The sequence below is a fragment of the Papilio xuthus genome, unplaced genomic scaffold, assembly GCF_000836235.2.
Source record: "Papilio xuthus unplaced genomic scaffold, Pxut_1.1 DF826961.1, whole genome shotgun sequence".
Classification (NCBI taxonomy): Eukaryota; Metazoa; Arthropoda; class Insecta; order Lepidoptera; family Papilionidae; genus Papilio; species Papilio xuthus.
In genome coordinates this window covers 465,742-479,761 of record NW_013531688.1, presented here as the reverse complement: position 1 = coordinate 479,761, position 14,020 = coordinate 465,742, and the positions used below count along the sequence as shown (strand labels likewise).

General features: G+C 35.7%; 3 protein-coding genes across 4 annotated transcripts; 2 read left to right on the top strand and 1 right to left on the bottom strand.

Moving 5' to 3' along the window:
- Positions 1-1,442: 1,442 nt before the first annotated feature.
- On the top strand, positions 1,443-6,511 carry LOC106120319 (flavin reductase (NADPH)). Of its 2 annotated transcripts, none has more exons than XM_013315637.1 (4): positions 1,443-1,572; positions 1,811-1,885; positions 4,099-4,485; positions 5,325-6,511. In XM_013315637.1, the coding sequence occupies exons 2-4, from the start codon at positions 1,813-1,815 to the stop codon at positions 5,480-5,482; spliced, it is 618 nt and encodes a 205-aa protein (XP_013171091.1). In that variant the 5' UTR covers positions 1,443-1,572; positions 1,811-1,812; the 3' UTR covers positions 5,483-6,511. The 2 variants fall into 2 exon arrangements, with proteins under 2 accessions (XP_013171091.1, XP_013171090.1); XM_013315636.1 differs by having other exon boundaries at positions 1,444-1,688.
- Positions 6,512-7,963: 1,452 nt separating this feature from the next.
- Positions 7,964-10,028, bottom strand: LOC106119950 (mitochondrial GTPase 1). The gene is made up of 3 exons (XM_013315082.1): positions 9,218-10,028; positions 8,773-8,960; positions 7,964-8,545 (listed from the first exon to the last, which is right to left on the bottom strand). The coding sequence occupies exons 1-3, from the start codon at positions 9,828-9,830 to the stop codon at positions 8,333-8,335; spliced, it is 1,014 nt and encodes a 337-aa protein (XP_013170536.1). The 5' UTR covers positions 9,831-10,028; the 3' UTR covers positions 7,964-8,332.
- A 297-nt stretch (positions 10,029-10,325) lies between these two features.
- On the top strand, positions 10,326-13,996 carry Rsph4a (Radial spoke head protein 4a). The gene is made up of 13 exons (XM_013315182.1): positions 10,326-10,577; positions 10,649-10,838; positions 10,930-11,055; positions 11,143-11,231; positions 11,479-11,566; positions 11,645-11,735; positions 11,856-11,989; positions 12,267-12,386; positions 12,554-12,707; positions 12,778-12,923; positions 13,006-13,217; positions 13,486-13,630; positions 13,849-13,996. Exons 1-13 carry the CDS (start codon positions 10,447-10,449, stop codon positions 13,942-13,944), a joined length of 1,722 nt encoding a protein of 573 aa, XP_013170636.1. The 5' UTR covers positions 10,326-10,446; the 3' UTR covers positions 13,945-13,996.
- Positions 13,997-14,020: the final 24 nt, after the last annotated feature.

The following is a 14,020-nucleotide window of genomic DNA, read 5'->3' as shown; positions in this document are numbered from 1 at the left end:
TATCATTATAACTAACAAATATTAAATAATACCTGGTCATTAACATATGCTTCCAGTATTTTATTATATGCCTCACTAATGTGACAAGCCATCACGGTACCAAACAGCCTACATGGCAATGAAATATTTATTCTTGTTTCTAAAGCATCTCGTACTCTCCCTAAAAACACTTGTCCTTCCTTTACTATCTGAAAATGAAGTATATACAAGAATTTATATACAAGAACAATTAGATTTAAGATTAATCCATCATTATAAAAGCAATGTTTTACCTTGTAATTAAGACATATGCCACAGTTTTTGTATGATTGGTCATCGTCAGCAACAATTTCATCTGATAAATACCCATCGTCATTTTCCGACTTCTTTTTAGGTTTCTGTTTCTTTCTCTCTCCTTTCTCAGCCGCACCTAAAAACTATTATTTTTAAAGTAAATCAATGTGTCTAAAAAATTACAAAATATATCTCAAAATGATTAATGAAATACTTACATTACCACTTTGTTTAAAATATGTAACCGTTGGCTTTTTCCCACCACGAGGAAAATATTCTTCAACATCTCCCATATTTAGTATTGATTATGTTTTGTAGGCAATATTAGGGATATAAAATTAACACTGTTTTGCTGTTTTGGAAAGTGGCATGATCTTTTGAGGTTAGATTTAGACGTCAGATCAGACAGATTTTGACATAACCATATTTTTTATACTCTTTGTAACCATAGCTTAAAGACTTAGAGACGCGCTTTTATTCCAAAAATTGTCCTACAAAATTATTCTTTTTTTTTGTTAAATTTTTCACTGGACCGAAGAAATATAACTACAAATTTATTTAATAATAAATAGAAATCATCCAATTAGTTTACAATTTATCGGAGCATTAATAATTTAAACATCATTCATTTATCACATCCATTTTCTATTCATAAGAAGTCGACGAAAGACATAATTTTTAGTTACTTAGATAACATTTTTCGTGAAGATCAAATTTCTATTGAAAGAAATTGTAAATTTTCTTCAATAGAAATTTGATCAATAGAATTTTTGTAAGGATAATAATAGAAGATTTTCTGTTATTATCCTTACAAAAATTTCCTTTTCCTTTAAATACGAATGTATTGCAAACTATAAGCCTGTGCTATAAAATATTTTGTAACTCTCTTAAACAGACAAAACTATTCTTAAGGGCGGAGACTATCTATAGGTACCGTATAGGATAATACATCACTTCGCAAAGTTTATTGAGATTTTTCAGTTTTAAAATCGATATTTCAATAAAATAAAATTAGTGTTCATCACTATACTGAAATGATCGTGGATTATCGTGGATTTATAAACTGACAGCTAATAGCATCAGTTATCTCTTTCCCTCATGAGACATAGTGCTAAAGATCGAAGAGTGCATATAAGACAAACTTAATTCGTCTACATATGTTTAAATATAAATACAGTGAAGTATTGAAGTTTGGAGTATTTTCACGTTCTCACTTTTCAATTCTTGGAGTTATTCATTATTACGAAGGCAGCAATAAGCGTAATATAGTTTAAAGCGTTATAGTGATATTTGCTGAACGTAAATATATTTTTACATTATTTAGTCTTATACAGTTTTCGACGTTTGTTTAAATAAAAAACGGCAATAGTTTTCATTTAGTTCTTTTAGTTTCGGTTCCTAGAAGGACGTAATCGGTAAGACCGACTTTATAGATTATTGCGAGTGTTTTCCGATCTCCTTTTTTATGTTATTACAAACGGTGTTCGTTAAATCTACTTATATATTTTTGATACATAAACTTTTTATTCTTTCACAGAAATGAAGAAAATTGTGATTTTTGGATCTACCGGCATGACCGGCCTTTGCGCTGTTGAAGCAGCTGTAAAAAAAGGTAAATTTTAAAAACGCATTATAAACTTCGTAAAAAACATAAAAACAATTAATGTCTTATCCTACTTAGTTGTAATTCAAGCGAAAAACTGAACTGAATTTTCGCGGTATTTTTTTAAATTAAAAGTACACGATATGTTTTATTTTTCCCTTTTTTACTTTTTGTATAATGTGTACAGATTGTGTTAATTTTGTTAAAAATATTAAAAAATTAAACCAGATAGCATATGGAATTGTGTGTGATACTTGTGATGTTTTTACTATTCTTTATTATAAAAGATATTTCTCAGATATCTTATCTCAACAAGCTTTAGTATCTAAGTGAACGATAACAATTCCTATTATCAATAATAAAATAAATCCAATTTGTCCATGTAATTAGTATCATCTTCTTATTTTAAATTAATGCTTACTTAAAAAAAATGGTCAGTGCATCCTTTATCTTTCTCTCATCATTTTCTAATAAGGAACAGATCAAAAGTGGACAAATTAAACAGGGTAGGGGATGTAAAAATCCACATTCAGTTTCTTCTTCCTTTTCAATAAAGAAAAGTAATTGATTAGTAGTTTACAGTTTATGGTTTACTAAGCTTAGTCTGTTTGCCATTTTCTTCTTCCTTCTTCTGCCATTTATTTATTTTCCGTGAATATGAAAGATGGTATTAGTCAATAACAGGAACACAATAAGGCTAAGGACAGCTAACAGGTCCTTAAAGGCCGACAACACATCTGTAGTTCCTCTGGGGTTGCAAATGTCCACGGGTGTTGTTGATCACCTTGGAGTTTCCGCTGCTTGTTTGCCCCCTTCTGTTATAAAAAAAGGAATGCTAGGTTAACTGAATTTGTTAACATTTCAAAGCTGTAATTGATGAGTAAATAAAGTACATCTTTAAAAGGAAAAAAAATTTTTTAAAGAAAAACTAGATCTTGTTTTCCTGTATATTTCTTGTTTGCAACTTTTTATACATCTCAATGTTTTATGCATAGTAACGGCGTAGTTATTAAAACCGGTTTGACTATGGTACCTTTAATGGGTTACATACTTCATGTAATTACCATAAGTGTATTACTTGAAACATGCAACTTAGTTCATTACTTGACCTAACATTTTAAATAATACTAATTTTATGTATGAACGCTAAATTAGCCAGTCTGTAGCAGTGTTAAAATATGTTTAAAGGTCTTGTAATAATTAAAAAAAAAACTTTTTTATTTTTATAGGTTTTATGTATCACCTTAAGTATATGAAAATAAAACAAGACATATACTTAAGGTACTTGTCTTAAGTACACTCTCACTACACAGTACTCAGGTCCGTAATCCAGTGGGATAGGCAGAGAGTATTGTTTTCAATGTTGTCTTTGTTGGCATTATTATCGCTTTTTCATCCAATAAGATTATTAATATTAAAAAATAAACTACAAATGGAGATTTTGAGTATAAATACGTATGGAAATGACGTAGTCTATTTTAATTGATGAGAATTTTGGCGTGTTTCATATTTTTGTTGGCGTCTCAATCATCAATTAATAACTCAAGGCTACGAACTCGTTAGAGTAGACAAAGAAAAAATTACGGCGGAAAATTTAATATAGTTAAAAATTTCCGATGTTTTGTAGTATAATATAATTATTCCATTATCGTAAGCGTAATGTATGGACATTATATATTTAATACATATCATGTATATCTGATCTTGAGATATAACGGTTTAACTAAGTGTTCGAATGACCGGACGGTACGCATTAGCTACGTCGACCTTTGTAACGGAAGGAATTTGTTAAACTATTCCTTTGGATTGCTTACTTGTTGGCCATGATTTACTCGTGAGCGTTATAGCAGTTGTTTAAAACATTCAATGTACAATTTATAACATAATAATACACGTGACCCCAAGTATCCAATTGACGCAGGCCTAGCACACCTATCGACTCGTACATCCATACTTACGCATAACAGTTTCAATTTACGTTTTTATACAATTAAAATAATCAGTTATTTGGTTATTAATTATAGAGGTTGTTCGCGATTCCATCTGCACGGAATTTAAAAAACGTAGTAGTCTATGTGTTCTTCCAGACTATGCCATATTCATCGAGATCCATTCAGCCGTTCTGAAGATATTTCAAATAAACAACTATTAGTATATAAGGAACATTTATTTTTCATATTTCTTTTCTTATTTTAACTTGACCGCAATATTAATATCACCAGGTTTCCAAGTGCGTGCGTTCCTTCGAGACCCACAAAAATTGACGGACAATCTCAAAGACAAAGTAGAGATCTTCAAAGGCGATGTCCTTGAACCAGATTCTGTCACGAACGCGGTAGAGGGCACTGACTGCGTTGTTGTCGTATTGGGCACCCGCAGCTGTCTCGATCCCACCTCAGATCTTTCTGAAGGTCTAAAGAATATTCTAGAAGCGATGAGAGCCAAGAATGTGAAGACGATTAGTACATGCCTTTCTGCTTTTCTGTTCTACGAGCCGGATAAAGTACCACCGAAGTTCCAACATTTGACCAATGATCATAGAAGGATGTATGAAGCGTTGAAAGAGACATCCATGAATTGGGTCGCTGTTTTCCCTCCACATATATCAGGTTAGTTCAAACTCTTTTAAAATATATAATATGACCCTTATATCCTGTATTTGCCTTATTTTAAAACAATCGCTTAGTGTAGATTTCTCGTACGGTCGTATACATTTTTTGCAACTTTAATTAACATAAATCTTGGACTTTGCAACATTAATAGTACATAGACATGTTAATGAACAATGTTACAATAAATTTAAATAATTAATTTTAATGACGTCCGCAGTGTAATAAGAAATAATTATCAAGTATATAAGTCCCTGGTAGAATTTGTAAATTGGAATTTTGATGACGGAATCGTGAAAAACCTTAAGATAAACATATTAATTTTAAAGTATCAAAACCGGTTCGTCATAGTATCGTTATAATTTTATTCGTCTTGTAATAGTATTATGAGTTATTAAGTCTATTAACTTTTTTAATAACAGTCGAACAGTGTTGAATTTCATTGATACTAACAGTGCCCAATATGACGCGTTTATCGTAATGTTTACAAAATAATTACTTACAAAGAATTCCATAACAGTTGAGGTTCTTGGTATTACGTAAGCGTAATTCATTGGTATATTAGCTGCATGTTATAAGTAAAATAACGTTTGAAATTGTAATGGAAAGGTTACCAGGTCATTGTATTCAATAAAGTGCTTCGTAAACTATTTTCTTTAAATTATACAGACCGACTGTTTAGTCAAATTCCGTACGTATAAAGGAAAGTAAAGCGCTGACAAAAAGATCTGTGTGTATTTTTGATTATTATGGTGAAAAAGGCAAAGGTTTCTAGGCCATACAGTCACGTCTTTCTCGTTTGTAGAGTTTATTCAATTTAAAATGTTTTTTTTTTGCAGAGGAACCGAGCTGTGAAACAATTATTCAGATAAATCCTCAAAAATCACCGGGTAGGGCCATCTCAAAATGGAACCTCGGTGAATTTTTGGTGAACGCACTCACAGAGCCAAAGTACTACGGAAATGTTGTTAGCCTTTGTGATGCTCCTAAGCAGTAATAATTATTTTTTAAATATATTTATGCTTGGCGGCGGCGAAGCAGCCAGTCAATTATAGCAAAAAAAAAATGTCCGAAAAATTGTGACATTTCTGTTTTATGGCGGGAAATACTGGTGTCCGTAAAGGTTATGAAATAAAACATCGTAATATTTAACTGCAACTTTTCGTTTTAATAGAAAGTCATGGTCGAAAACAACTTTTGTCATGCTTGTTTGTGTTTAAAAATAAAAAAGTAATATTATATTAGTTGCCACTAATCAATATGCGATATCTCTTTAGTTTCATTGCTTTGGCCGTGTATAGGGTTATAGAACACTAAAGGTTAAATATTTTTACTGCATTTTATTTAAAATTCTTTTATTTTATGTGTTTTGTATTAATAAATAAGGATGTAGATTAATTTCCTTTTCAGCATTTTTATTAACGGTTATACGCTCACATAGTTACTAGTTTTTTTTTTTCTTAAAATAAAATGATGGTCAAACGTCAGTGTAAGGTTGTATTACAAAGTAGTAACAAAGGTTGTGCCAGCATTTAATAAATTGTAAACCAAGAATCAAATTACACTGGATTAATAGATTTGTCGGGCAGGTAAAACTGCCAAAAACTAATACCGATCCCGCCATTTTTGCCGTGAACGTGAACCTCTGTTCGGCGTCCGGTAAATCTGCCGGTCTGGTGGAATGGAAACCCAGCAGAAACGTTTTAAAAAAATTATCATCAAATAATTTATATTCGAATATTTAAATTGAATAAACTTATCTTATTTAAGTACTCGAGCTACGGTGTTATGTTTTATATATTTGACAATCTATAGTTTAGTTTATATCAATGTAGATGTAGATAAACTTAAGAATAACCGAGGATACGCTTAACATATTCATGTATCTCTATTTCTTATCATTTCGAATATCAGTCCCATACGCGGCCAAATCTAATAAATAATACTCTGAAGTGACCAGAAGATATCTCGGATGTATTTTACACTATCTATAAGAATGTGTATAACGCAATAAAAGTTACTAGTACATTGAAAATGTTTTATTTTGTCCTTAACAAACTTCCTGTTGAAAATTATTTTTACGCATGTTAAAATTAATAAATTTCGGAACGTTCAGCATCCGCAATATCTTTCTTTTAACGAACATCCAATGCGGGACGCAGGTGGCGGCGCGTTTCGGTCTCCGCGCCGTCGCGCTCGCACGTCCGCTCGACGGCACGGTTGAGCTGCGACTGACCAGGCACGGCAGTTTCTGGTCCTGGTCCTGGGTCACCATGGTGCTGGTACTGATGAGGGAGCTCTCCGCAGAGCTGGGGTACGCGTCCGTGCTACTGTCGCGAGAGGAGGGGGACCATGACGACCGTTTCCCGACTTTAGTGGCCACACAGTCGTACACATCCGAGGTCAGACTTGCACAAGTACAAGAATCTACAGTACACGTTGAATTACAACGCCGCCTCGCCTTCCGAGGCGAATACGTCTTGGTAGCGAAGGCGGGCAAAGAGGAGTCGTACAAAGTGATCATGTTAACAACGCAGCTCCTGACGGGAGAGGACATGTTATAGGGGGTGGAATGGGGCTCGTAGGAGAATGAAGCGTCCTTGCTACACTCGCTGGTGCTCGGCCGCTCGCACCAGCTGCTCGTTAGCCACGTTTCCGAGCTGCAGATGGAGCTGGGCAGGCTCAGCTTGTCCGTCACATACTCTGACGTGAGGCAATCGGTAGAGCTCTCGGCCTCCGGGTCCGTGCGTGTGGGGTTCTCGTTCGCGGCCGTGTCGTCCATAGGGTGCGAGTGGGCGCGGGCATCACGTGGTGTGGATCCTTGACAGCTTGGCTACGGGGTAGGTGTCGACGGCCGCCTCAATCAGCCATCGCAGGTTTTGTATCGCGTCGACGAAAGTGAACAGATAATCGAGTGGATTCATTATAAACACCGCCAACTAGTTTGTTGCGATCGTTCCGTTCTGTTTCCGCTTTACTAAGGATGCATGTTTTAATTTTATTGTCTCAGATTTATATTGTGTCCATTTACGATTTTTTTTGGTTTTGTTTTTTTAATCGCTTGTCATTGTGACGTACATCATTAACGTTTTTTAATTTATGTTGGTTCACTAGACTGACCAAGTAGGTTATATTATTTTCGAATATTTGCATTTTAACCTTTTTTTATATGTAGCCAATATGCTTACATAAATAATCAATTAAGGTAATTCAAATTAACGTTGAAACAATTGTTATTTTTCGTAAGTTTGAAAATCCTCCAAATTAGTGCAAATTCATTTTGGCAAGGCAAATATGTTTTCTTTTTCTGTGGTCTAAAAAATACTGACCTTGATTACGCATCTATTGGCTGGAAGCTTTAAAATGTTGTTTAAAAATAAAAAAATAAGATTCGGTATCAAATATTTTCTTTTATTGCGCAAATTACTATTTTACACAAATACTAAAATTAATACTGTACAGTATTTACAAATATTATACATTAGAATAGTTTATGAAAATATAGACATCGAAAATCCAACTTCAAGGACAACTATTGCAGATCTCTCTAAGTAAATAGGCAAATAAAGTTAGCCAGTACATACTTGAAATTCGTAAAAATAAACATATCCTTAGTCTGATCTCAAGTTCGATAAGAAGACTGACACACAACATTTTTTTTAAGAGAATGCAAACTTTCCTTCATATTCCATTTGCTTCTACAATTGATTTTTGGCTAAATAAAAATGTTTTATTTCTAAAGCACCATGTATAGACATTTGAATAGTCAAATATGTCCAAGTATGTAGCTGAACACCTCGGTGTTCCGCTGCTCGTTTGCTCCCTTCTGTTATAAAAAAAAGTGAACCTAACCCAATTCTTCCATCTCTTCTTGTATTTCAGTCTTACGTCTTAATTTCAGCACATCAATGTCAAGGAACATCCTGCCGAGTTCCCCTGTCCTGAAAGCTTTGATCATAGTTCTGGCTGATTCAAGCAAGTCGGGCACCTCTCTTGTTCTGCCGTCAAAATCTCTCACTCTCCTAATACGGTTGTATTTTACTGCACCAGATACTAACACCTGCAATAAATTTTTATAATAAATATCTTATAATAACCGTAAATTACTTCTAAACCCTATTGTTCGGTAAATAGAAGTAATTAGTACCAATTAACAATATTAAACACGCGACTTTGGCGATGTCGGAGGCCAAGATCCACTTTAGAGTGCTGCACCAGCGGAGTAAGTTACAATAATAAAAAACTGATTGAAACTGAATAAAATTAATTAACTCATAAACAAGTAACCTTTTGTATATCATCGCAAGGTTCCTCCAGGCCCATGTAGTCAACATACTTGAACTTAGCATGGCTGTTCAGCCAGTACAGCAGGTAATCGGCGATGGTCTCCTCGCCTACCAGATGGTCTTGGAGTGATGCACAGAGTGCCAGTTTCAGACCCATCTCTATGTCAGTCACCGATGGCTCCAATATGCCTGTAATGATATACATAGTATGAAACTGATGTCCAAAAGAGTGTATCAATATAAAATTACTTTAATTTTACAAATAAACAATTTAAATTTTTTGGACGAATGAAGGAAATAAAATAATCATTTTTTCATCATCATGTAAAAATGAACAAATAAATATTTGAAATAAATTGTTTAAAGAAAAGAATAAATACTATGACATAAACTTCATACAATGCCCATAACTTTAATAGTGGAAGGGTAATAAACAAAATACCAACCAGGTGTGTCAAACATAAATATCTTTGGGTCATCGTTTATCCTCATCTTAGTCATGAGGCTGCGTGTCACGCCCGCCACTGCCCCTACGGGTAGCGCGTGTCGGATCCTCATGTTTTTCGACCGCAACATATTTATCAAAGACGATTTACCAACATTAGGCACTCCTATTATCATTACATTGTAATCTAACTCCTCACTTCTGTTGTACCTATTGGAGTTCTTAATTAAGTCAACCATAAGCGGTTTTAGTGTCTTTAGACCACGACAATGTTGATCTTTGCTATTTGTAAACAGCACATTTTGTACATTTTCTTCAGCCTTCAGTTGGTCCACTATTTTCGGCAGTAAAGTACTTATTGTAAGATCCCTCTTGTTTAATACAAGAATATGAGGCTTAGCACCTATCATAGTTTCCGTGAAAACAGGATTACGACCTGTAAAAGGTATCCTGGCATCGTGAACTTCAATAACACAGTCAACTGAGGAAAGCTTTCTTTGCATTTGTTTTAAACCTTTGTTCATATGACCAGGGAACCACCGAAGCAAGTCTTTTCTTACGTAAGGGCATTTCTTACGGAAATTATAAGCGGCTGCATCAAATCTAACAGTCATAGCGGATGTTTTATTTGTTTTGATTTGGTAGTTACAGGTTATGCGTAAGTATACTTCTTAATTTGTAAGTATTTTTACCATATATCATTTCTTTCGTGCATGAAACACATTGGCATGGTTTCAGTTGATCCTTATCTTAATATTTTTTATTAAAATCAAAAATAATTCGATTATGCATAAATTGCATTGAAATTAAAAATGTCACTTGTCAACCTAACTGTCAATGTCAACTGTCAAACTTTTTTTTCTATCAATTTTTCCAAAGGCACAAAATTCAGAGCCAAATATGCGCAAATATGGGACTATTATTAATGGAAAATATACATTTTTATTAGACATTATAGTCAATTATATTTGCACTAATTTGGACTACAATTCAATTAGCTTTCGTTTCATTACACTCCCTAAGTATTTGCATAAAGGTAAAGTCTTCATGTTAGGCTTTTTCAGTCACATTTATAATAATTTAAATTTTTGATGACATAAGTTGACGGCAATGTTGAATGGACCGTTTTGTTTGAATAGGTCCGAAAGTTAATTATTTTATCTAATTCATTTCAGATTATAAATAACTGTTCTGTAATTAAATAGTTTCTGTACTTGTTTCATACTTAAAATGTCCAAAACATTTTTATTGGAGCCAGAGATCATAGCGGCTACTGAAAATGTTATGCCCGATTTGAACAGTGATCTAATAAAAGCAAAAAACTTTTTGAAACAACAAAGCGCTGCAACTGGTGATAGTTTGTAAGTTAATTGGTTATAAGAATTACGCAAATAAAGTATATCCTCTCCAAGATAATGTTTAATGTCGCCAGGTATGATCATTTGGTAGACATGGTACAAAAAATCTTGACCCATAAACCGCCTGATGTGGTCGACAACTTCGAGCAATTCTCATGGGAGGTTAAAGAAGAGAAACTGCGACCTAACTTCGATCTCCTCAATGATGTGTACTTAACGCCCCCACAGCTTGAACTTATGAGAACGATGGATGATATGTTTAAGGTTCGATTTTCTTCGTATCGTGGTAATTTTTACAGACACTACTTGATATTATTATTTAAAAATTACTATTATACTTCTTTTTGTCGTGTAGTTAGTCGCTAGTAAGTCGCAGAAGATGGAGGAGGTTGGTGAGGAGGAGCAAGAGTTGGACCTCGAGGAGGAGTCTACCAAGCCGAGGATTTCGGACGTTATCGATCATAATTATTACTTCAGACAGGTAAGTTAATAATCAAGCTATATGACTTTCATAACGTTTATCCTCATTTGCCTATGTATCTAATTAAATTTAATAATATATTTCCAGTGCGGCTACGGGCTCCCGGAAAGTGAATGTTACGCTCTCTACATAGCTTTGAACATGTTGACTATAAAAGAACCTGTAGCTACTGTCAGGTAAGTTGTATTTTCCTAAAATAAATACGGCTATTCTTTTAGAATATGTATGAAATAATCGTAGTTCGGGCTTATTTTAATGCCCTACTATCATAATCGAGGTATACTTTGTTTATTAAGAAAAATCATCATTTTTAAGCGACTCCCAAAAATAGGTGATTCTCAATACGTCTGTTTGTTATTTTTATGAGTTACTTGTTACTTATTTAAATTAAGAATTGCTATATTGATCTGTTTCCGATTTTAGATTTTTCGGTAAGATTTTCGGAACGAATGCAGATTACTACGTGGCGGAGACTGACCTCACGATAGAAGAATTGGACCGCAGGATCAGGGTCTGTATTTTAAAATAATTAAGTACTCAATTTTATCTTCTTCGTTGGTTTAGTAGCAAAAACATATTGCTTGTTTAGGAGTTTGACATGAAGGACATGCCGGGGGAAGGCGAAGGAGAGGGACAACCTGAGGAACCGGACAACGAACCCGAGGAACGAAAGGAAATACGTATGTATCTTACAAAGCCGTAATAAAGACTTATTTGTCTTATCAATCTAGGTAAATATACGAGGTGAAAAAAAGGTTAAGTGAAGCTTCTCACATATCGTAGCAATGCTTTTCCATTAGTTGGAGAGGGGGAGGAACGGGAGCCGAAGACAAAGGAGCTGGTACCCCCCAAGCTGCCGCCGCTGCCTGTGTCCACGTGGACACCGGAGCCTCCCATACCTGTAGAAAGACCGGGACAAGGTGTTAACAAGAAGGTGATTATTATAAATTATGGAAGTGTGTGTTGTATGTGTTTCCTACTACATATTATACTGTGGTTTTTGATGTTTTTTTTTATAATATTACTCTTTTTCTGTGATGGAACTTCACAGCTAATTGTCACGTATGAGAAGTAAATAGTAACAATTGATATTCATTGGTGATGATACACTATCCGGTTTATTTCATATGGGCTAAAATTGCGGGTTCGCGACCGGTTATGATATTGAAGAAATATCTGATGATGATGATGATGAAGGTCGATATGTGCAGGTGTACTGGGTTTGCACGTCACTGGGCTCGCCCTGGGTGTGCCTACCGGACATCACGCCACAGCACGTGCGCGTCGCGCGCCTCACCGTGCGCGTCATGACCGGGGATCTCGATGCCGAGGTTATTTTTGAATAATGAATACTTACAACACACAACTTATCTCGTTTGACATAGTAAACTAACGTGCGTATGGATTTACGACAAAGAGTTTCTAATGTCCGAGATCACGTGCGGTCTCCATTACTGATGAGCAATAGTTAAAATATTTGTATTTAATACGCGTGTAGATACAAAGTTTCCCGCCGTTCGAGGGCACGGAGCGTCACTACCTGCGCGCGCAAATTTCGCGCATCGCGGCCGCCACCTCTATCTCGCCACAGGGGTTCTTCACCTTTGGCTCCGGGGAGGAGGAGGAGGACATCGACATGGAGGAGGCGGGAGGTTAATATACTAGTAACATAAGACCATAATGTGTCACCAAAGATGATGAAAAATGATTGTTTTCTTTCAGACATGAACTTCAACCTAAACCCATTCTATCAGGGACATACGATCAAGGACCTAGTGGACCCCTCTCTGGGCTACTGGGTGCACCACGGCCGCCACATTCTGCCGCAGGGCAGGACCATCTGGTGGAACCCTCGCGCTGATATGATGGTGACATTTGACATCCACAGTTGTGAATTTCGGGATATAGAAACGATGATATCCAAGAAAGAGAGATATATACTATGTTTAGGATGAAGGTGAAGAGGAGGAGGAAGAGAATCTTCCATTGGTGGAGCCGGAGACTGGTCCGGCGCTGTTCAGTGCGGTGGCGGGCGACGCGACAGTTGCCGGCGCGCCCGCGTGGAGTGCGCACGTCAGCACCACGCTGACCAGCTCGCGCGCGCTCGCCTTGCTGCGGAGCAAGCTGTGGCCCGGTGCCGTCGCCTATGCTAATGATGGCAAGTGAGTTGACCGCAGTATACCTTTTTACAATTCTTTTTAGGTTAGCTACTGTGTGATGAACGTTAGGGAATCCCAGACAAGAGATTAGCTTCGTTGCCAGATTAATATAATTTGTAAACAAGAGTTGGTTAGTCTTTGATTGCAACTAATTAGAAGATGAATAAAATAATATGGTACAGACTTACTTACAAATAGAGCTATTAAAAGACATGAAAGTTCAAGAGAAAGTATAGTTACTCCAATCATCAAATTTCTTGGTTCCCTTCAGGAGGTCAGAGTGTATGTACGTGGGATGGGGTCTGAAGACGCAGATGCCCAATTTCTCGCCGCTACAGTTGCCGCGACCACAGACCGAGTACATCATAGGGCCGGAGGTCATGGAAATGGCTGATCCTACATTCGCTGATGAGGAGGTCCGATTATTTTATTATAGCATGACTAGAATAATAGAAATCTGTCAGGATGGCGCCTAATTTGCCTTCTTTATTGCATCACTTAAGGTTTATGCTAACATCTAAGTTTAAAAATTGTCATTTGTTGTTTGACTTTTACTGTAATATACGTAAGTTTGAAATTAATTCTTAAGTAAATAAAACATAAATAGAAATTAATTTATTGTTGTTTTGTACAGGCGTACCGCATCGCTCACCTCCCGCCCCCACCCCCGCAGGAGATGCCCGGGGAGGGGGAGGGCTTCCCCGAAGAGGAGGAGGAGGAGGAGGACTAGACTCCTCCAAGTTTATTAAATTCATTCTATGATAATTCGTATGTTATTTTTAACGACAAATATTATTTTAATTATA

Excerpts from the sequence above, each read along its gene's own strand:
- LOC106119950 (XM_013315082.1), bottom strand. The coding sequence starts at position 9,830 with ATGACTGTTAGATTTGATGCAGCCGCTTATAATTTCCGTAAGAAATGC. Across the intron at positions 8,961-9,217 it reads ATTTATGTTTGACACACCTG|GCATATTGGAGCCATCGGTG; the intron begins GTTGGTATTTTG and ends ATATCATTACAG. Across the intron at positions 8,546-8,772 it reads CTTGCGATGATATACAAAAG|GTGTTAGTATCTGGTGCAGT; the intron begins GTTACTTGTTTA and ends AATTTATTGCAG.
- LOC106120319 (XM_013315637.1), top strand. The coding sequence starts at position 1,813 with ATGAAGAAAATTGTGATTTTTGGATCTACCGGCATGACCGGCCTTTGC. Across the intron at positions 1,886-4,098 it reads TGAAGCAGCTGTAAAAAAAG|GTTTCCAAGTGCGTGCGTTC; the intron begins GTAAATTTTAAA and ends TAATATCACCAG. Across the intron at positions 4,486-5,324 it reads TTTCCCTCCACATATATCAG|AGGAACCGAGCTGTGAAACA; the intron begins GTTAGTTCAAAC and ends TTTTTTTTGCAG.
- Rsph4a (XM_013315182.1), top strand. The coding sequence starts at position 10,447 with ATGTCCAAAACATTTTTATTGGAGCCAGAGATCATAGCGGCTACTGAA. Across the intron at positions 11,056-11,142 it reads ATAATTATTACTTCAGACAG|TGCGGCTACGGGCTCCCGGA; the intron begins GTAAGTTAATAA and ends ATATATTTCCAG. Across the intron at positions 11,232-11,478 it reads GAACCTGTAGCTACTGTCAG|ATTTTTCGGTAAGATTTTCG; the intron begins GTAAGTTGTATT and ends TTCCGATTTTAG.